We start from the raw sequence: 21,777 nt of genomic DNA on the forward strand, positions 1-21,777 counted from the left end.
AATGTGAATAAGGAAAGGTCAGATGGGTGGTAAGTGAAGTGAGAAGTTGGACAGTAGGTAACAGCAAAGGGGCTAGAAGCAGCCAGTTTATGGAGGAGAAAACCCAACACCCTCAAGATATGGAAGCCTTTAACTCTTCAATTTGCAGCCCTTTGATTAATGCTTGTATTACTCTTACACAAACATGGCCTTTTTTGCTCTAAAGATTAGTTGATTAATTGGGTTCCTACCTGTTTCACAATTTGGCGAGTGTTTTTTACAGACAAATTCTATACTCTGCTCTTAAAATGGCAGTTCACACTAAATAAATAAAATATACAGCAATAGCAATAATAAAGGAATATTAAGATAACATCCAAATTCACTCAGAAGTACAATATTTTGCAATATGAGTACATTCAGCGGTTATTTGATCTTCACAAAACAACCAAACCAGATATCATCCATGCTAAAAAGCAGCACACCCCAAACATTCAAAAATATACTGGACTTCAAATATGCTAACACATTAATGTTGCTGCGTCACGCACTTGGGAGCTGGAAGAGTTAGATATGTTTGTTTTCTATTCAACCTTAATTTGTCCTACTTGTGCAGAGGGTATAAATTTTAATAAGATTGATATGTGATGTGGCCATTTTTATATGATGAAGTAACCAGCAAATACATCTAGACTTCTTCACTGAACAGCTGTTCTTCTAGTCGACACGTGCTAGATTCCCCCTAAGCTCCCTGGTTCCCTTTATTCAGACAAAACTATCCATAGCATCTTGCTAAGGTTGCCTGTCTTGGCTATGTTGTTTAAAGCGCGTATTGCCAAAAGCCATCACAAGTTGACAGCTTTTCCTAGCTAAGGTGCTAGTGGGGCTGAGGCAAAAGCTAGGTGCAGCGCTGCTCCCTCTGGGAACATCTGCGTGAGGTAAGTACATGCAGCTCTGGCAGAGCAGCGAGGCACCTGGTGAGACCGAAGTACTTCCAGCTTTACAGAGCTGCTGGACGGTGGTTTTCAGATCACAGCTTCAACACAGCCGCTTAAAGTTTGTCTACAGGTTTTTAGATCTAGCCGTTGCCTTCATGGGCATATTAAATATGCAGAAGTATTAGAAGTCTTGCTGTTTTGTCCAAATACGTTACCCTACCAGCGTGTTAATGAAGCATTAGTCTTTTGTACATCTCCTACAGCAGAAGAAAACGTGTGGAAAGAAATCTGAGTTTGCATTCTTGAACTTTTTTGTTTGTTTGTTTTATTTGCCATAAAGAAGAATGCTAAGAACAGAACTTCGTTAAAGTCTCACTGATTTTATGAAAAAAAAAAAGTCTATGCTCTGTATGATTGTGTTTGCATGGCATGGGTGAACAGGGCAAAGTACTGCATTTTACTAAGGGCTTTTTTCATATATGCGATAGCCGCTGGTGGATAGTTACTTAAGGCTGTGTCACTTAGAAGGTGGCATTGTTTCTACCAACTTGAACTCATGACAGGGCATAATATTTTTGTAATGTTAAATCAGGTGTTAAAGGTTCCAAGACTGTAATTTGAGTTGAACTGCGAGAGTGAAAATGCAATCTGTAGTGCCATCTGCTGGATTTTTAAGTAAGTAAAAAAACATAGTTTCATACTACATTTAAAAATAATTTAAAATGTAACTGTGCATAAAGGTGACCCAAATCTTTGGCATTTTTAGAAAATCTGTGCAGACAGAGCATACATATGCAAGTGCATAATTTTGTCACTTTTTAATCTTCAGTGTATATGTGCAAATATTTCAGATAGGTATACACTATAGGAATTTAAACACAAAAAAGCGGTAACATTGTTAATCAAAAATTACATTCTTGGATCGTAATTGTAATATCTGCTTAGTGAAGATGATTGCAGCAGTATAAATATACATCTTGGGCCAGCTCAAAAAAACCCAACAACGTAAATGATAACTTCTGTGTGGTTTGATACGCCACTGTCTGATCAGTCAATATTACAGATTACCTCAATGTCCATTGTCTGTCCTACTAATGATATCGGTGAGCTGTCTGAAAAGCTTGAGGTGTGTAAGATGCTTATGACATGCATGTCCTCCGAGGCTTACAGTTTTTAGTAAGTACGTGATGACATGAGTAAAGCTTTGCAGAATTGCCCATCAGTAATTTTTTTTACTAGTTTACACTGTCAACGTAAAATACTGCATACTCGAATGAAAATGTGGTACATGTATGACACACAGCTAAAGCATTTTTTTGTGAAATGCCTTTGAAGAAAAAGGGTAGAGGAACCCACCATGTTTTCTTGGGAAAAAAACCTAGAAACCTCAATATATGTTGTACTGTCCTACTGTAAAAGTGAACGGGTTAAGTCTTTCAGTGTACACGTGAAAACTGTGTATTGGTTCTTGTCTTGCACTACCAGTGGTGGTGCCAACCTCTCATGTACATGTGGTACAGTACTGAGGCTGATGCTTAAAGGTGCAGAAACGGAGCCATAGCCATGATGCTATGATGTGCCTCTCCAAGCAGCTCAGTCTCTTCCAGAATTTTAGCAACAGAAGATAATTTTTTTAGTCATATGAGATCTGATGTACGATCTTTTTTTGATCACACACATACGTGCCACCTGTGTGAATGTGAAATACTAGGCACCCTCACCAGCAGAGCCAGCTTGTGCGGATGCAGCTGTTAAGAGTGGTGCAAGGTCTGCACAAGTGAAGTATGGCAATAATATTGTTGGAGGAAGCTTATCCTTCAAGTTTCTTGACTTCTCTGTGCTATGTTCTCAAATGTATCGTTGCATTTGGAGATATTTTTCCTATTGTTTCTCCATGAAGAGAGGAATGGTTTTAATCCTATGTGTGGAGAGGTCTTTCCTGCCTGGTAAGTTAAGTTTACTATGTAATAAAAAGTGGAGCAGTACTGAAGTTTGGGCCATCAGATGACGCTGTTGGTGATCTGAACAGTTCCAAAGGCACAGGCACTTCTGTGTTTCTAGCAAAGGATGAAGTTTCACACATAAATGTTATAAAGAGGTGCTCTTGGAGGTACCCAAAGTTTTATTACATTGAGACAATATGTTAAAGAAGGTAGATCCATTAAGCAAGAAATGTGGCTAGAATGATACAGAACAAAAATTAAGGGACTTCTAGTTCAGCAATATTAAAATGTAAATATGTAAATATTAATATTAACAATACGATATTAAATATGTAAAATATGTAAATATGTAAACTTATGAGAATTTTAATGTTTTCTTACATCTACACCTGGAGGGATGTTTTTCTAATGAATTCAAATTGTATTTGTACCTAACAGTTCTTACTTATTTTCTTATGCAACAGCTGCTGGTAGATTTTGTGGATTAAAGGATCAAATCTTAAGGAACATTTTCTTTCGGGTGGGATCAAAGATTTGCAGTTTCAAGTCAAAGGACATTTAAACTGAGTAACAAGAATAGTCATTAACTTTTATGTACTGTCTGCTAAAGTCACCACCACAAAACCTCCCCCTAAACAACCAACCAACCAACAACAAAAAGCTTTTACAAAATAGTATTATTTGAAGATATTTTTTGCACTTCAGGATTTTTTTTTTCTATTGTAAAATACATGTTCAATGAAATCTGTTGAAGATACCAATTTCAAACATAAATACTAATTTTTAGTAAGAAGAACATTTGGTAGATTTTTTTCTGATCAACATTTTAAAACTAAATACTGAATTTTACTGTATTTGTTACTGTATTGTTACAGAGCACATCTGGAAGCTGATTTTAAATATTTACTAATAGATAGTATAGAATCTGAATGAATTAGATTTCATACTTGTTTCCTGGTATGCATGAAGATTGTAAGAAGAGTACACTTGCAGTGTGTTGCTCCCTCTGGCCATCTTCTGCCTCCTGTATTTCTCACTTTTGAAGGAAAATTTCTATGAAACTTCTTCAGTCTGACTTATGTATGTCCAGTGTTAAGTCCTGGAATAGTTTCCTCTGGTTTTTGTTCTAATCTTTTATTTTTTTTCCCTTCGTCTTTGGAAGCTGTGTAGGTGAGGAAACCTCCCCTTTTGGGCTATGCCATTGACTTCAGTAGTAGAACTAGCAGAATTTTGGGGTTCATGATGAAAAATGGTGTGGATATATGCATATATTCCTCTTACATAGTAGCCTGGTTGCTCTCTCTGTCGGAGGGAATTGAATTGGTATCTGCCTCAAGGGTCCCTCAAGCCTATAGCATATGCAGTTATTAAGTCTTTAACCTAACCTTTAGGTGCTTGTCTACATTAAGGAATATTTAATAGACTTAAATTTTCCTTGCATCTGATGAAGATGTGCTCTATAGCCTGGAAGTTAAGGAGCAAACTGAAAAATATCCATCTGTATTTTAGTTCTTGCTCCAGAAAATACTTAATATACTTCCGTATAAGGCAAAACTGCTGAGAGAGATTTGCTGCTGCCGTTATAGAATAGCCAGAGATACAGAGATCCTGTCATTCCTCAAAAAGGTGGGAAAGATGGTTCAAACCTTGCAAAAGAAGTAATTGAACCAGACCTGCCATGGGCTGGATAAGATTCTTTCTGCTTTGCAAATTCTGCAACCGTTTTCTTCAATTCCATTCCTGCTGTAGATAAAATGTGAGGATTTCTCCAGTAATGCAGAGTATGACATGCCAGATAAGCGCTTGGTTTTGAACCCCTCATGGTAAAAAGGCCAGTCTTACACTGATGCAGAAAATAAGAAATCTATAAATAAGTGCTACATATTTATAAATAAATGAAATCTCCTCTCACTTAAGTTTTGCTTAGTTGCTAGTATGTTCATCTACCTCTCGGTGCACAAGAAGGGCAAAACATCATTGTATTAATACACTGTGTAAGCTTCATACGAGATCAAAAAAATTCAGATGTAGACTGTCTAATTAGAAAAGAACAGGAAGAGGTGCAGTGCTTGCTGTTATCTTCCCTTTCCACATTAGTAAAGATCCAGAGCTTTAAGTCTTGCTGTAGTGGAGGAGAACTGAATTTAGTTTCCATGGTTCCATTTTTTAATAGAATATTTGAAGTAATAAGAAATTTACCTACAGACCTCTCCATGATTTAATTGCATTCTTTAAGTTGGTTATTACACAGATTCCTGAATGTCATCAGTTGTTTTCATGCTTTATAAGTGAGCAGCTGTGTAAGATAAGTTAAATCATATGTGTAATCCAATAACATGGCCAAAAGTATTATGTTTCTCCAGTATTTTGCCTAATTCTTTTGACCCACTTTTCTCATCTTACTCAATATTGCAGGTTTTTTAAGCAGGTTAGTAAGAAATAAAAATAAAACAAAAAACCCCATTTGCTACTTCTGCCAAGTTTTTCATTAGCATAAAGCATTAGGTATAATGCATTATGTTTGTAGTGAGGGAGAACAAATTATTTGGTTTCTTAGCTTTTGCTATTGCTGCATCCTCACTAGAATGTGCCCGTATAAAATCACTGTTTTTAGCGTGGGAGTTGGTTGATTTATGTAGTTAAAAGCAGTGATATTCTTGTCCAAATGGAATGCGTGTATTTTACCACGATTCCTCATAGTTAAGTTGAATTATCATTTTCATTGAATATAATCTTAAAGTAAAAATACCCACTTCACCAAAACAGTATTTCATACAAATAACACTGATTACTTACATCTTAAAAGTCAAAACAAGTCCCAGTCCCTCTCCCTCCACAGAAACAAACAATTGTCTCACTAGAAATACATTGGTTAAATGGTAAGAGTCTCAATGCTAATTAAGCAATTAGGTAACTCAAAGCAGGTGAAGATGAAGGATATCATCAAGACCTCTATAGACAATGCACTTACTGTTATAATTTATTAAACTCAAGATTCCCTGTTTCTAGTAATAACCTATTTATCTGTTCATGATATTTTTAATGTTATCCATGGAGATGTAGATTTGAAGCAACATCTGAAAATGTGGGTGAAGAGCCTGTAGGTTCCACATAGCATGGTGAAAAGACTGAGTTGTTAAACGTGCCCTACTGGACTCTCCCACTTAGGCTGTCTGAGGTCTTTGCTCAAGCTCATGAAAATAAAGGTCAGAAGTTGCAGTGCTGTCCTGGTGCACCTACAGAAATTTTTCTCTCTTCTATGATTTGATAGTTAACAGAGTTGAAATACGATCCTTTTAATTAAGCCTCAGAGTGGGGTTTCACATGACAGCTGAGCTCGTTGCTGCAAAAAGGGTGATCCTGCTGTCCACTGATCCTTTTCATTTCTGGCTTCAGGAGCTCATGTCCTACCTTCCTCCCAGGCCTCCAGTGCCCTGCTCAGAGTGGAGTGATTCAGGAAGCAAAATGATGGGAAAACAATTTTTTTTTTTTTTTTTTTGGTAGGAGAACTAATTTTCTGTTGGTTCAGGTCCATGGGTTACCTCACTGAGAGGGATCTGGTGAATGTCAAAATCATTGCCTAAGGAGCAGCAATAGCTTGCAGGCAGGAGCAGGAGACGAGCTGGATTGCTCTTTTTGGAAGTGCCTGGACCTTTAGCTGGTTTCCCTCTGAAACTTCATCCTTGCCAACAAAATCTCATAGAAACCAACAGGAGAACATCTTTTTCCTCAGAGATAATACTGTAATGATAAGAAAGATTTTATCACTAAATATTTAATTATTATTATTCCTGACTTATAGAAGGGGAGGTGAAGGCTAGAGGGCTTAGCGCTCTTCCCTGAGCTCATGATTAGAAGCTGGGTCTTTTGGGTAGCAGGATGCTTAGCCAGTTGATGGGCATAGTTTGTTATTTGGGGCAGCTGGAGGAGAAGTGCTACTTCTTTGAAGGCCAGTCTTCATCTTCATCTATATACCTGCTAATACTCCTATATACTCCTACAGCTAAGCTGGAAGAAATGTCTGTAATGAGCAACAGCACACCTTACATAGTCTCTCACACTTAACAAGAGAGAATACTACAGATTGTTAATATATAGATTTGACATGGAAAATTGTTCTCAGATTCTTGTAGGGCCAGTGTGATTGTAGAGCGCCTGTTGAAATCTTTAAGTTATATGCGTTCGGAATTTCGATTTTGAAAACAGAAGTGTGACACTGTAACTGAAGATTGGTTGGGTTTTTTTTTTAATTGCACCTGCTGTATAAGTAACGATTAAAAAGCAATGCAAATTTGCTCAGGCAATTATATTTCTGCTTTTATTTTGTACGTGGTAGATACTTCTGTTTAAGACTATGCATTTTTTGCCGTCTTTTTATATTTGGATCAATTTCTGGTGAAGTGAAATGATTTGCTTACGAGCTTTGAAGTAAACCTAATAGGAATACATCTGTTATTTTTTTCCTTTACATTCTCCTATACAGTTTTCCATGTGCAGCGTGTATCTGATATGAGGTCATTTATTATTGTGAACATGCCAAGAATATTAGGTAGAGTTATAAATTGAAAGAAAGAAATACATAGTAGTAATATTTCCTCCTATTCTTGCTATATAAACTTTTTTCTCATCTATGCAGGAGGTTGCATCAACAATTTGAAAGCTATAAAGAGCAAGTAAGAAAGATAGGGGAAGAAGCCCGCCGTTACCAGGGAGAGCACAAGGATGATGCTCCAACATGTGGAATCTGTCATAAAACAAAGTTTGCAGATGGTTGTGGCCATTTATGCTCTTATTGCCGGACCAAGTTTTGTGCTCGATGTGGAGGTCGTGTCTCTCTGCGATCAAACAATGTAAGTCTTCTGATGTGTACTCTTAAGAAAAAGCCTCCTTGACATTGTCATGCTGCAGATTGTTCACCTTAAGTATGGCATTTCATGCTTCATTTTACTTAAGTGTTTCATTCATCACTTCGTTATGAGGTGTTTATAAAGAAGAATAATGTATTTAATGATTGTGGAGATACTTAGGATTCACAGAGTTAAATAAAAAAAAATACATAGTGTGTAGTTCTACTGAGTGATGGCTTGAAGAAGACATACTTGTTTTTCATAGAATGAAAGAAGAAACCCTTTTGCTCAGGTACAACTCCACATTGATAAATTTTTATTGAACTCATTTCATTTTAGATTTCTTTTTTTATAGAGCTTTTTATATACATTTATAGATTTCTCTTACATAAAATCAGTCAACTTTTTGGTTAGAAAAAAACCCCAACCACTTTTCTTACCACAGTGAGAGTGTTATGTCAATTTATTTTAAATTATTTAAAAAGTAAAACTGTAGATTAATCTGGATAAGGTATCCTACTTTCAGGCAGGTGAGATAAATCTTTCTCCCTCTGATCCGCAGGCAGTTAGCTGCAGTGGCTGTCCACAAAACTGAAGGGTATCCGAGAATACCCTCTGTTCAGTCAGTCCCTTACAAGGAACTGGCTACTCACTTGTACGAGTGGTAGGATCTATATGTGGAAGACCATTATCCAGTGATTATTTTTGGCTGATCGTCTAGGACTATGGTATCCTATAAAACATTTTACAAATATCCTTTTATTGCAGGAATAGTTTTGTTATCTATTATGAGATGAAATAACTTTCTCATACGGCTTTAAGGTGCCAGTCTTTGGTAGGGGAAATGCATCATGCTCTTTGTATCAATACAAATTCAGTTAAAAGTGGTCACAAATTTTATAGCAGATAATCGTGTTCACAACGGAACTAGTTCATGGCCTTTTCGCTTTCTTTGAGCTAAACATCAACTAAACCAAAAAACCCCTCAGAAAAAAATGCATTTCATCTTTATTTTTGAAGTTTTCCCTAGCCCTGATGTACTTGTTAGTCCATTAAATTAAATTCACATTCTGAAAAAAATTATGTAGGTGTATTGGACAAAATTTTTTATATATTCATACCTTAATACAAATAGGTGCGTTACATTGCATCACCTGCAGGTGGTGTCATTAGAGCAAGTCTATGAAAATATAGTTTTCTTTGATACGTTACATTATACTATTAATTAGAGTGCATATGATACAGCTTATCTTTACTCAGAAAAAAACTGAATATAAATTATTTTTCACCCACTGTTTCAAGTCACAGAAATGGAAAAGTGTCCATTCATTTGTAATTTGCCTTTTGTTTGTTATATTGTTTATGCTTCTGTGGGTTAGGGTGGGAAAACATGTTTTCTACATATGCAGAAATGTAATCTTTTAATTTAAAGCTTTTTTTTTGACATTTTATGTTTTTATCTCTTTGTAGAGAGTTATAGAATTGTATTTCTTTGAAATCTGTCTATTAATACTTGCCTGTTTTGTTCTTTTTCTCTTCTTTGTTTCTTTTCTCTTTTTATTCTGCTTCCTTGGATGCTTTCCCAAAGGAGGACAAAGTGGTTAGAATCCATGCTTTTTATCATTTATTATTATAATGTTGTTAGTTAACTGGGAAACATATTAATGTAAAAAATTGACCTGAAATTTAAAAATCATCCAAAGGGGAGGGGGGAAGAACAGGAATCCTAACACCCAGGCCCTGCCCATCCCCTAGCTGAACATACGCTTTAAAGATAGCCCAGCAAGGAAACCCAAGACTGTTGTCAAAATTAGGACAACATAGAAATTAATTAAGAACTGAGAATTAGTAATAGGCTAAAAAGTAGAGGAGGTAATAAAGTGTAGTAAAGCTTTATTTCATAAAAATGTCTTTGGTTAACAATTTGACTTTTTGCATGCAAGGGCCTTCCATCAGCTTCGGGAAATCTAATTTAGTATTTTAATAGTAATTTTACATTGATTTATATGGTTTGCTGTGTTTCATTTCTGGCTACAGCAGAAATTCAGGGAATTCTTGTGAAATCAACTTTTTGATTTACATTTGGAATAATATGCATAGGCAAAGTATAACCGCTTAAAACTGGACATAAGTATAGTGAGCAAGATGGAGTGAATCCTTTGTGAATGCGTATTTACCATTTCAAAAATCTGCAAAACTTTTAGGATCAGGCATATTCACCGCTAATGCCTGTGCCTCATCTGAAATAGATGAGGGTAGTTCCCCGTTCATCTCTGCGCCCTGTGCACGGAGGAAGGGGTGGCAGTGCTTGAGCAGAACAGTGCATGTCCACTTACCCCCTCTTCTCAGGCAGGTCTGCAAAAGGTGGTATTCCAGATTTTAACTTGGAGACTTAGGTAGCGGGCATTAGCCAGCTTCGCTGGCACTTCAGCTGAAATGAGTGTAAAGTCATTACAATCCAATATAGTTTTTGATGTGTGGATGATGGTGTTAACGCTTGTATTATGAAGTGGCGGTATGCCCCAAGTGACATCATAGCATAGCTGTAACCTGCAATTTAGCACTGTGCAACACCCAGAGGAAATTATTTCTACCACACCTGCATATTGCAGTAGTTTTTTTTTTAAGGCAGTAGTGTTCTGAAAGCATGGTTGTTTTTCTAATGTCTATGACATATGACTTGCTACAGCTTCATTCCACTGTTTTCTGCATGGTACTCTGAACAAAGTGCTGAAATAATCCAGGACTTCCAGGTCTTTTCCATTCTATTCATCTAAATCAACTTAGGATAGAGCGAAGGAAGTTTCAGCTTGATACTGATTTCTTACTAAAGCAGTGCATCACTGATGCATCCGCTGGGGTGTATTAAAAGGCTAGTGCACTTGCAGCAGAGTCTTCTTTAGGGCCAGAAAACAGCAGAGCTCTTAAGTGCCGAAAGTGCTACTTAGGTACAATTTAGCCACCTGGGTTTTGGAGAGCAATCCAGGTGAACCTCACCTGACCTGCTTATATGCTTGAGGTCTCTGTCACGCTTCAGTTCGGAACAAAAACTTCGCTAGATAACTGAAATTGTGATAGCGTCCGCATGCAGTAGAGATTGTGTCTTTGATGAGGTGACAGCTTAGGTGTTCATCTTTGAAAAATATCATCTGGGATCCAGAAAATAGACTCCACTGCACTAAAGTGCTCTGAAGACGTGTCCTGAAGACATGCCTGACTCATTTGGATTGTCCTAAGTTCAATTAAATATAATCTTATTGTTTGCACTTGCCTTGGTTTAGGTTTTGCTGTGTTGAACTGCAAGCTTCCACATGCCAAGAAAACGCCCTAATAATATACATGAAAATATCTTCTATACCTTGTGACGAAGCTGAGCTATATCTCTTTAACAGCTGAAAAGTTAAGGGAGTCAGAGGGAGAGTATCCAATAATTAGTCCTGATTGTGTGAGGAACATGGGGAACATGTACTTTTATAAAGTACAATTGCTTTAGCAGTGCCTGTCTCTGAAAGCTAATGGAATATATAGAATGAATTAATTCCAAAACATTAATACATACTTAGCAAATAACACCTTTTATAACCAGAACAATTGGTATAATTTGTATAGAGCAACATGAGAAAAATATTATTTGTTAATTATTTTCAGTGGCTCAACATTCCTGACTAATCTACATAATAGAATCATAGAATCATAGAATGATTAAGGTTGGAAAAGACCTCTAAGATCATCGAGTCCAACTGTCAACCCAACACCACCATGCCCACTAAACCATGTCCCTAAGCGCCTCATCTACACGTCTTTTAAATACCTCCAGGGATGGGGACTCAACCACTTCCCTGGGCAGCCTCTTCCAATGTTTCACCACTCTTTCAGTAAAGACATTTTTCCTCATGTCCAATCTAAACCTCCCCTGGTGCAACTTGAGGCCGTTTCCTCTCGTCCTGTCGCTAGTTACTTGGGAGAAGAGACCGACACCCACCTCGCTACAACCTCCTTGCAGGTAGTTGTAGAGAGCGATAAGGTCTCCCCTCAGCCTCCTCTTCTCCAGGCTAAACAACCCCAGTTCCCTCAGCCGCTCCTCAGAAGACTTGTTCTCCAGACCCCTCACCAGCCTCGTTGCCCTTCTCTGGACACGCTCCAGCACCTCAATGTCCTTCTTGTAGTGAGGGGCCCAAAACTGAACACAGTATTCGAGGTGCGGCCTCACCAGTGCCGAGTAGAGGGGCACGATCACTTCCCTGCTCCTGCTGGCCACACTAGTTCTGATACAGGCCAGGATGCCATTGGCCTTCTTGGCCGCCTGGGCACACTGCCGGCTCATGTTCAGCCGGCTGTCAACCAACACCCCCAGGTCCTTTTCCGACAGGCAATAGGGACATACCCTTCTTTATCATCTGGTGAGTTTAATGTTAGTAAAGACTTTTTAAACATGTTTATGAGTCTTGTTCTCTCCACGTGAATTTTTACCACAATAAATTATATTAATATTAAAACACATGCACCAAGTTCCTACAAGTTAGGGGTGCATCAGATGGAAAGGATGATGAAGTGTGAGTTATCAAAGTGTTAAGCCCAGGAAAAGTCAAATGTTATCCTAGATTCAAGGTATTTCCTGTAGAGTTGGAGAATTAGTATTAATGAGACCTCACCTGCAATGTTGTCTACTGCGTGTTACCCATTTTTGACAAATACAAACTGTGATAGGCACAAAGTCATACAGAGGACGATCAGAGAAACGGAGAGCTGCTCATATGAGAGAAGACTAGAGAGATTAGGGGGACAAAAGCTAGAGCAATTATAATTGATATCTAGAAGTACAGAATTGATATCTAGAAGTAGAGTAATGTTAAACAATAAGAATAACCTTCAAACTAGAGGACAGTGAATACATAAGACCATGTGGGTGTAACTTGGCAATAAATGCTCTTCACTTGTAAAAAGATTTTTGCAATCAGTAGAGTAAAGCCTTGGGAAATTTTTTCATGTGACTTATTGGAAGGAAAAATAACCCAATAAAATTTTAAAGGTTAAATTTGATAAATTTAGGAAAGGATTTATGTGATGTGGTTGCTTGTGGCTGTAGGGGAATGTATTAGGTCCTTAAGAGGTCCCTTGCAACTGTTGCTTCTAGCTAAATATTTTTAAAATGGGGTCTAGATAATGTAATACTTTGAAGCTGTTCTTGACCTTTTCAAGTAAGTACCAAATATATTTTAAGGACTGTTTAAAAAATATATAACAGAACTTAATATGTTCTCTCGTTGTTTAAAGTAATAAAGGACATCTCAAAACACTGATTCCTTGTAGCGGGAGTTAGTAGGCATCCTAGGTATACCAAGAGATTATTCCAGTACACTTACAAAACTAACTGGCAGTAGCTGGTACATCCTAGTGGCTAATGAGGCACATAACTTTCAGTGATTCTTGTTCTAATATGTCAAAACACGTACCTAAATATGTGTCTTAAGTTCTTCCATGTTCTTTGAGTATTGGTTAGCTCTTCATACGTCTCACCTGAGCTTGCTCTCCTTTCATTGGGTTGCAGGCAGACCACATTTAATGGGAGCATTGTCAGATAAGAGGACTGCTAGCTAGTTTGGTTATTCAAATCAGGCTTAAATGTAGTTGTGCAGTGAGGGTGTTCAGTGTTAATAATGTTAGTAATAATATCATTGGGTTTGAAAACAACTGGCAGTTGTATGATGTACAGAAAAAGTACAAGTGTTTACTTTTCCTTCGCATTACCTTAGTATTCAGAAACAATGTTACGTGCACGTGCCAACCTATTCACTGTGAGCACTGATCATTTGTATATACTTTTAAAGAAAGCAGAATACTATTAGTACAGGATTTTACGTGAGACAACATTTCAGAAGGAAGTCATGTAGGTGCTTAGAGAAAAGCTGGCAGGAGTGACCACTTGCTTTTACTTTGGCACAATGTTTTCTAGGTGTTGTCAGTTCCTTATAGAGTGTCTACACTTTCGCTCTGGATCCTTCTAGTTCTGTTCCGTACATCAGCATTTTAATTGCCAAAATGGTAATGGGTTTAAGTTACTTCTCTCCATTCCATTCACTCTCCCCTCTGATGTGAACTATTGGGGTTGTTAGGGCAGTGGAGAAGCCAGCAAAATGTCCGGCTGGTGCTTCTCCGTGGTTTGGCAAGGAGTGGGCAGAGCCCTGCCTCAGTCCTCCCAACGGCCTGGCTGCCACTGCTTGCTCTGTTCTTCCTTCCAGTGGTATCACAGCCTTGTAGAGCAAAAAACACCTGAAAATACGACTATTTCCTTGCATCATTCCTGTAAAACTTTCTTCCTAATACTTGGTTAGGTAATGCAAAAAGATGCATTTCCTTTGTAAACAAACACCTGATATATGAAGACGTACAGCTCTGTTTCTTTCTCCTTATAGAAAAGGAGACATTTTAGGGTACAAAAGTAGCCTTGAATGAGCGAATGCAGTTTCTTTGAATCAAAATTGAAGTATTTTGTGAGGTGCTGTGGGTGTATTGAACTAAGTGAAATTTGTATGACATTGACAGAATTAGGTGGAAGATCCATGTTCCAGATTAAGCTATATATTTATCCCTAGCAATCAGTCTACCATTCTACAGATTTCATTAGGACTGCAATTTTTGATCAAATTTAAAGTGAAAAGAATTGAGAGCAAATGATGAAAAATAGTTTTGTCACCATTTCCCCATGTTTTCCAGAAATGTTAGTTGTGCAGAAAAGAGTGGTTTGCTTACCCATTTTTCTGTTTACATACGTAAATGATGACTGGGAGGAAATCAGGATGTAAAATACATTATAGATATATGAGAATTGATTTAACTGAACTTAGTATTGTGTGATTGCAGAAAGTAATGTTGATTACCAGTGCTGAAATACTAGAGATTCACATTTCTGATCTGGCTTTGACTGAAATTATTTTCATTTTAGTATAATGTCAGTGATTTATACTCTGAAAGAAAGACAACTTGGAAACATTTCCCTAATTGTATGTCAGGTGTTTTTACAGGGTGTTTGTCATTTAGTTCCTTTAAATTATGCTTAAAATTTGCTTACATAATGGCTTGCCTTAACAACTTGAGTGCATATGCCACTCAATTCAGCTGTGTACTAATGGTTTTAACAGAAGTTGCTAATATTGTCAGAACAAAATCTCTGGATTGTCAGGAGTGTTTCTACATGCCTTTCACGGAACTCTTATGTCAAATTGTACATTAAAAGGCTAATTTATCTAAGTTCTGACTAATACAGCTGTTGAACCAAAAAAAAGTCATCAGAAGGAGGTAAAATTACATAGCAAATTGCAAAGTGATAGCAGATAAACTCTCTCTCTCTGTAGCATTCAACATAATTTGTTTCCTAAAAGATTTGGGGTTTGTATGCATCAGGAAAGAAAAACCGCTTTTCAGTAATCGCTCCCTAGAACTACTGCTTCCAGCAGATAAAAGAAGAAACAGAAAAAAAAAAAGTCCAGCAAGAAACTGAGGAATTCTATCTCAAGTAAGATGTAGAGCACTTTCCTCTACTTACTAGGAAGTTAGTTCACTGTCAAACAAATCTGAGTGTTAAAATTTTTAATTAAATCCTTAAAATTAGCTTGCTCTTCAACAAGTTTGCTGAAGCAATGTGTTTGACTTTTTCAGTGTCCAGCTAGCAAAAATGATCAGTTACTTCTTGTACACAAAAAAAAGGAGGCAGCTGATGCTCACGCTCTGAAGTTAACCAGGTCAGAGCTTCTTCATTTAATGGTTGGACTGTAGAAGAGTCACTAGACAGCTGGGTTTTTTTTCCCCTAGAGCTTTAGATCAGCATTAAATCAGTAACCACTCGACTATGCTCTTTGGTTTATCCAGGTTCAGTTTACCTGTTAGCCAAACACTTAAATTGTCTACTTGTCATGCAATTCTGCAGTTGATGGCCAAGAAAATATTGCTACTGCAACCTTCTTTCTTAACCCATGATAAAGGGCTCCTGAATCTTTCATCGCTGTTTTTGCTGTTAGCATGCAAGCTGGGTAACAGTGATCTGTGGAGACCCTCCATAAACAATATTGGAAACTCCATGTAGTATAATGGAGCCTAAATAAAAAAAAAAACAAAACTTTTAATCCCCTGCAGTGTTACTACTGGACATGTTATCCTATTTTTAGTCTTGTATTTTCAGTACCTTTGCTTCAATTTAACTGATTCAAGAATATGGGAATTATTTTGAATTTTTTTTTTTTAGCTAATGTCAGCAATACCTTTGAGTGTAATAATTCTTTCCATTGCAAAAACTTGTGTTAAAAAAATTAAATATTTATAAGATCTCAAAGGTCAATAAGGCTTTTCAAAAAGAGCTTTATTCCACCTCCTCTTGCCTAATCTCATGTATTGGAGATATATATATATATTTGGTATGTGTATGTATAAACGTATATTGTATCGATTTTTCGTAAGTGAATGTACATGCATACTATATACATGCATCCTACTATATAGTCTATACAGGAAGTATGGGGCAGAATAAAGCTCTTATGAACACCTTTTTGACCTTTGAAATCTGTAAATCTTTCAAGGTATTTAATTCAATTGAGAAATTATTCTTTATAGGCCCATTCATTTATCTTGACAAAAAATATGGTATGCCATAGCAGTCACAGAATCCCAGAATGGCTGAGGTTGGAGGAAACTTCTGGAGGTCGTCTGATCCAACCGCCCCGCTCAAGCAGGGCCACCAAGAGGAACTTGTTCCTCACAGCTTGGCATATCCATGTATCTTTTGACTTGCATGGTGAACAATGAAAAAGTCAAGGATCTTTCATGCCATTTTTGTTACTTGTTTCCTCATTGTAACTACACACATTATAAGCTTACACAAAATATTCTTAAGTTCTGCTAGGGAATAATTCTGTGACTTAAACTTAATTCCAGAAATTCCAGAATTTCACAGAACCCTTCAGAAAGAGCACTAACAAGTACTACACTTTTTTTCAGCTCAGTGTTCTCTCTTTCAGAGAGGAAAAAAAAAACCAAACCCAAAACTACCAGATTAACTTTAAGCTTTTTGTTTCTTTCAATGTAGTATTTTTATCATTTTAACACTAACAACCTCACATTCTGTTTGGTCCAATTAAGTTGGTGGTATAAAGCCGAAGAGCGGGAACAGGAGAGCCTTCAAGTGATTCTCCCAGCAATGCTGTGTATCCTAGGGGCTCAGACATTGTCTGAGGCATGGGAGATCAGTGTTGAACCCCACAATGATTAAAGCTTGCTTTCCCAGATAGGAATACAGTGCTGTCAGTACTGAAGTAAAGAGGAACATCTTCCTACCTGACTTGGGTCAGTCTCACTAAAAAGTTAGAATGGAAAATGTTGAAATGATTTTTCCGGTTTTCTTTTTGTCCAAAATTACACATTGAGTTAGTATTTCGATTTGACTTCGCTGAAAATGTATTTCTTGCATTTTTTAAATAAGTTACTCTATTTTACTTTTAAAGGTGTGTTTTCACAGTAAAAGATACTAGCAAATTTAGTTCTGACGTTCCACACCTTATAAGCTAGATCTGCTTAAATGGATACTTTCAAAATAATGGGAAAGAACTATTATTTTTTCCAGTGAGTGAAGGCTGTGTGATTTTTTTTCATTGTTATTTAAAACAAAATCACATATGCTGAAAACATAAGAAAAGTTTAATCAGTTAAAGAAAAACAAACCCACACAAAACCAGCTATCGGCATTTTTATTGTATTAAACAGAAATGCTACAGATACCTGATCACAGTGGCTGCTCCACTGTGTTGCACGATAGTTGTCTTATGATTATGTTCTGTATGAACTCCTTCTACAATAATAATATTATTTATTATGTCTCCTGGGAGAAGACTTTCAGTTTATCTTAATTTTTCAATGTCTTTTTTTATATGGTGTTTTCAATTGAACAAAAGAACACTTTTTCCCAGGCTGATGCTTTTTTCCCCAGGTGTGTGTTATTTCATAGTAATAAAGGGTTAAAAGAACACATTTTCCAGTGTATTCTTAATTTTTGATTCCTCATCCTGGGAGTAAAATAAGATTTTATAGCTTCTTGATTTTATTTCTTAAATTTCTAATTGCTTGTGTGTCAGCACGTGTTGCCCTTTTTATCCTTTTGTTATGTTATTGAGTAATAAACACTGTTGATGGGGGTCTTGCATCTGTTGATCAATGAAAATTTGAAAATTCTAGGGAAAGATTATATTAGGGATTTGAGAAATAATTCTGGTTCCAGAAAATGCAACAATATAGAAATATATTTGTTTGCTTTTATGTCAAAAATTTGTTACTCTATTCCCTAAATCTGTATAAGTAAAGAAGTGGGATAAGGGTCTTGTAAAGGAAAATATTTTTAGTTCATTAGTTTCAACTGCAGATACATGTGGAAAAGAAGAGTAAAAGAAATAAGTTCTAACAATTGAAATCTGAGGTTTCTTGTACGCATTGCACTTTACGAAGAAAGAGGATATAAAGATATTTTCTTTACGAAGAAAGAAAATATTAGGAGTGAAACACATTATTAAGAAGTCATGAGAAGGGCCTGTTTTCTGTTTGATGCGTTCATATACCTTAATATAATCAACACTATCCTATGAACTGTAACTTTATAGTAGGTTCTGATCCGTGTCTATTCAGTGCACTGCATTTCTGAAAATGAACAAGTATGACCTTATAGATTTAATACGATAATGTGTGCATATCTGGTGTAAGGTAAAAGGAAACAGCATAAACAATTTGAATCAGACAGAATTCTGATCATTCTTGATTAGTCAAAATATGTATATAATTTTATAAAATCACAACAAAACAGTCAACCAATTTAAAAAATTGCTAAAATGATGTGTTCATATGCATGAAATAAAATTTTCTTTCTACATCTCATTGCTTATACCTATTAATTATGATAGACTGGAAATACATTAATAGTATTTGATCACCCTTTTGCTTGTGATTGTGCCATCAAAAAGGTTTGTAGATAGCTATAATAATAGCGATACATACAATGAAAATCCTAATTTTAAATAGAGCATTTCTTCTTTAATGGGGGATTTCTTCTGGAACAGGAACCTTTTAGAAACAAATCATAGAATCATAGAATAGTTTGGGTTGGAAGGGACCTCTAAAGGTCATCTAGTCCAACCCCCCTGCCATGGGCAGGGACATCTTCAACTAGATCAGGTTGCTCAGAGCCCCGTCCAACCTGACCTTGAATATTTCCAGGGATGGGGCATCCATCACCTCTCTGGGCAACCTATTCCAGTGTTTCACCATCCTCAGCGTAAAAAATTTCTTCCTTAGATCTAGTCTAAATCTACCCTCTTTCAGTTTAAAACCATTACCCCTTGTCCTATTGCAACAGGCCCTGCTAAAAAGTCTGTCCCCATCTTTTTTATAAGCCCCCTTTAAGTGTTGAAAGGCTGCAATAAGGTCTCCCTGAAGCCTTCTCTTCTCCAGGCTGAAGAACCCCAACTGTCTCAGCCTTTCTTCATAGGAGAGGTGTTCCATCTCCCTGATCATTTTCGTGGCCCTCCTCTGGACCTGCTCCAACAGGTCTGTGTCTTTCCTGTACTGAGAATTATTATTGCTGACTCATTATCAACAGTGTCAGTAAATACTAAGGCGTATACTTACAATAAATAATTTAGGCTTATACAGTAAACACTTCAGGCTTATATCTCTTCTTGGTGTTTAGGGAGTATGGTTGGTTAGCTGCTGTTAGGGTATCTGCGTAGATGGTTTTGAACCATTGGTCTGTATAGATGATCATTTTCAAAGCACGGTCACCCCAGGAATCTGTTTCTGGCTCCTCCAGTTCTTCATTCACATCTTTCCAGTAACCTTACTATCAACAGAAAGCCAAAATCAGCCTTAAATCCATGCAAAACCAATATATAGCAAGCTGCATTTTCAGCTGTGGGCTCACCATACTTACTTGGAACTGTTCTTGCATCCTTTCAGTACGTAATGCACATTTAATTGTCTTATTTTTCTCCAATGTGCTACTCTTTCAAGTCCTTTAATTCATTGTATGAATTGCTTTGAATTTATCATTACGTTTTGGTAGCAAGGCAAATCCAATCTCACTACTATTAATAACAGACTATTACCTTTATGATATCTTAAAATCCCAAACTGCACTGGCATTTTCATTGCCATATCAAATTTGCAGTTGTTACTATTTCTGAATACCATTTGCCCTATTGCATTTCAAATTGCGTCAATGATTTTCTTTGCAAGGTATTGTGTATTTACTGTGTTTCTTTTATCTTCATTTCTGTAATGGAATAACGTGTTAGTTGTCAGCAGTACAGAAATGGTTGGTATCGTTAGAGATTTCTAATACACTATGTACCATGTATAATAAATATACTATTATTTTTCTCTCTGCTATAGAATACAGAACTAATGAGCAAATACACTGTTAATAAAAAAGATGTAGAAAAAGTATATTCATAATATTAGCTTTAAAATTGAAAATTTTAAAATGTCTTTTCATATAACATTTAGCTGTGTCAGTTGTGCTGCATATAATCTTTTTTCAGTCTGAACCTCAGTTTGTAAAGAAGTCATCTTGGAGTATAAAAACCAGGAGTTTGGAATAAAGAGGTGGCTAATCCAGAGATCGTGACTGGTATAGGTAACTTTAATTTGTCCATGTCTAGCTTCTCTGAAATCTGACTTGGACATATTTATTGTATCAAAACGTTAGGGAATAAGTTAATTTAATTAGATAGATTTACAGCTCTTGGAAGTTAATGATCTGCAAGGTTAGGTGGAGGACGATGTGGAAGCCATTGTGCTCTACCTGCGTGAGGATGGGGTGAGTCTGGATATAACCCACTTTCCCACTGTGCGTCCGTACAGTGAGTCTGTTCACTGGAAATGAATACATGTTGTGCAATGCTTTGAAAATAGAAATGAAGTAAAAGTGTCATTATTACTGTTGACAAACATGTAATGTATATACTTGTGCTGTGTCAGATTCAGGTAAGTATCCTTACTTACCCAGCATTTGTTCGTGTCAGAGGTAGCCTGTCAATCAAGGAGACATCTGGCAGTCAGAAGCCTAGATATTCATGGGTTTGAGTTATTTCTTGAATGCTTCACGTAAATGTATCCAGAATTCACACACATATTTATGAATGGAAGACCACATAAGCAGTGTGCCCTCTATTGGCAAACCAAGGGAGGTTGCTTTTGTGTTCTGTCATCCACAGCTTATGTTGGGACGAAAAAAAAAAATCGAAGTAAATCGAAGTGGAGACTGAGTGCACCCAGGTGGGGGCTGTTCAGGAGCATAGAGTGGAGCTGGCAGGATTCCCTAGGGAGGACTCAGCATAATTAGAAAGTGTGGAGGTGCCACAGGGATGGGAAAAAGCCACAGGGATAGGACAAAACTCCAGTGGAGGACTGGGCAGAAGTGGTTTCATGGAAGCCATGGAAAGCTGCTGCACGTAGAACACAGCTGAAGGGAAGGGATTACTTTGCAAAGACATACTGGGCAGACGAACTTATTAAACCTTCTAAATTTTAATCTAATTCACCCAGAAGATATGAACCTTGATATCTCTTCTGGTTGATATTCTAATGACAGCTTAGCCCTACATGCTGGAGACACTTCTGGTCCTTATTTTTCTCCCTCAACATTGTTGAGGGAGAACTGAATAGCAAATATGCAGGAGACCTCCAGGGAAATGCCTAGCCTTTCTTCAGGCTCAGGAGGCTTGAAGTGTGTTACTCAGTGGGATGCCTGAGGGGATATGGTCAGTCAAAGCTATTGGTCCTGTGGCAGCGCAGGATGGAAATGATTTTCATCTGAGCAATGCACCTTCAGTTTTTCCAGCAGTGGTCTGTTTTCTAGATATACTTGTTTTTTATTGCTATGAGACAATCTAGCCTGTCCCTTAGTTCAAACTGTGCCCAGCTGCAGTATCTGTGAACAGTTCTCCTTTAAAAGTGTTCAGTAAAGTGGAAGATTTCTTGTGGTCACGCACCATCCTTCTGTAAAAGACTTCAGGTTTTGGTGACTGAACTGTATCCCCT

At 37.1% G+C, this 21,777-nt stretch overlaps 1 protein-coding gene across 34 annotated transcripts in view; it reads left to right on the plus strand.

Annotated features, from left to right (window-relative positions):
- The window catches only part of RIMS1 (regulating synaptic membrane exocytosis 1), a 356,593-nt gene that overhangs the window by 117,050 nt on the left and 217,766 nt on the right, over window positions 1–21,777 (plus strand). For 33 of the 34 annotated variants that reach the window (XM_076333069.1, XM_076333034.1, XM_076333035.1 and 30 more), the window contains exons 2-3: window positions 7,497–7,710; window positions 9,296–9,307. In XM_076333069.1, the coding sequence (XP_076189184.1) occupies window positions 7,497–7,710; window positions 9,296–9,307 (226 nt within the window). The remainder of the gene's footprint in view (window positions 1–7,496; window positions 7,711–9,295; window positions 9,308–21,777) is intronic. The other variant, XM_076333070.1, reaches the window with a different exon arrangement.

This window comes from Aptenodytes patagonicus, chromosome 3 (assembly GCF_965638725.1).
Source record: "Aptenodytes patagonicus chromosome 3, bAptPat1.pri.cur, whole genome shotgun sequence".
In the NCBI taxonomy this organism is placed as follows: Eukaryota; Metazoa; Chordata; class Aves; order Sphenisciformes; family Spheniscidae; genus Aptenodytes; species Aptenodytes patagonicus.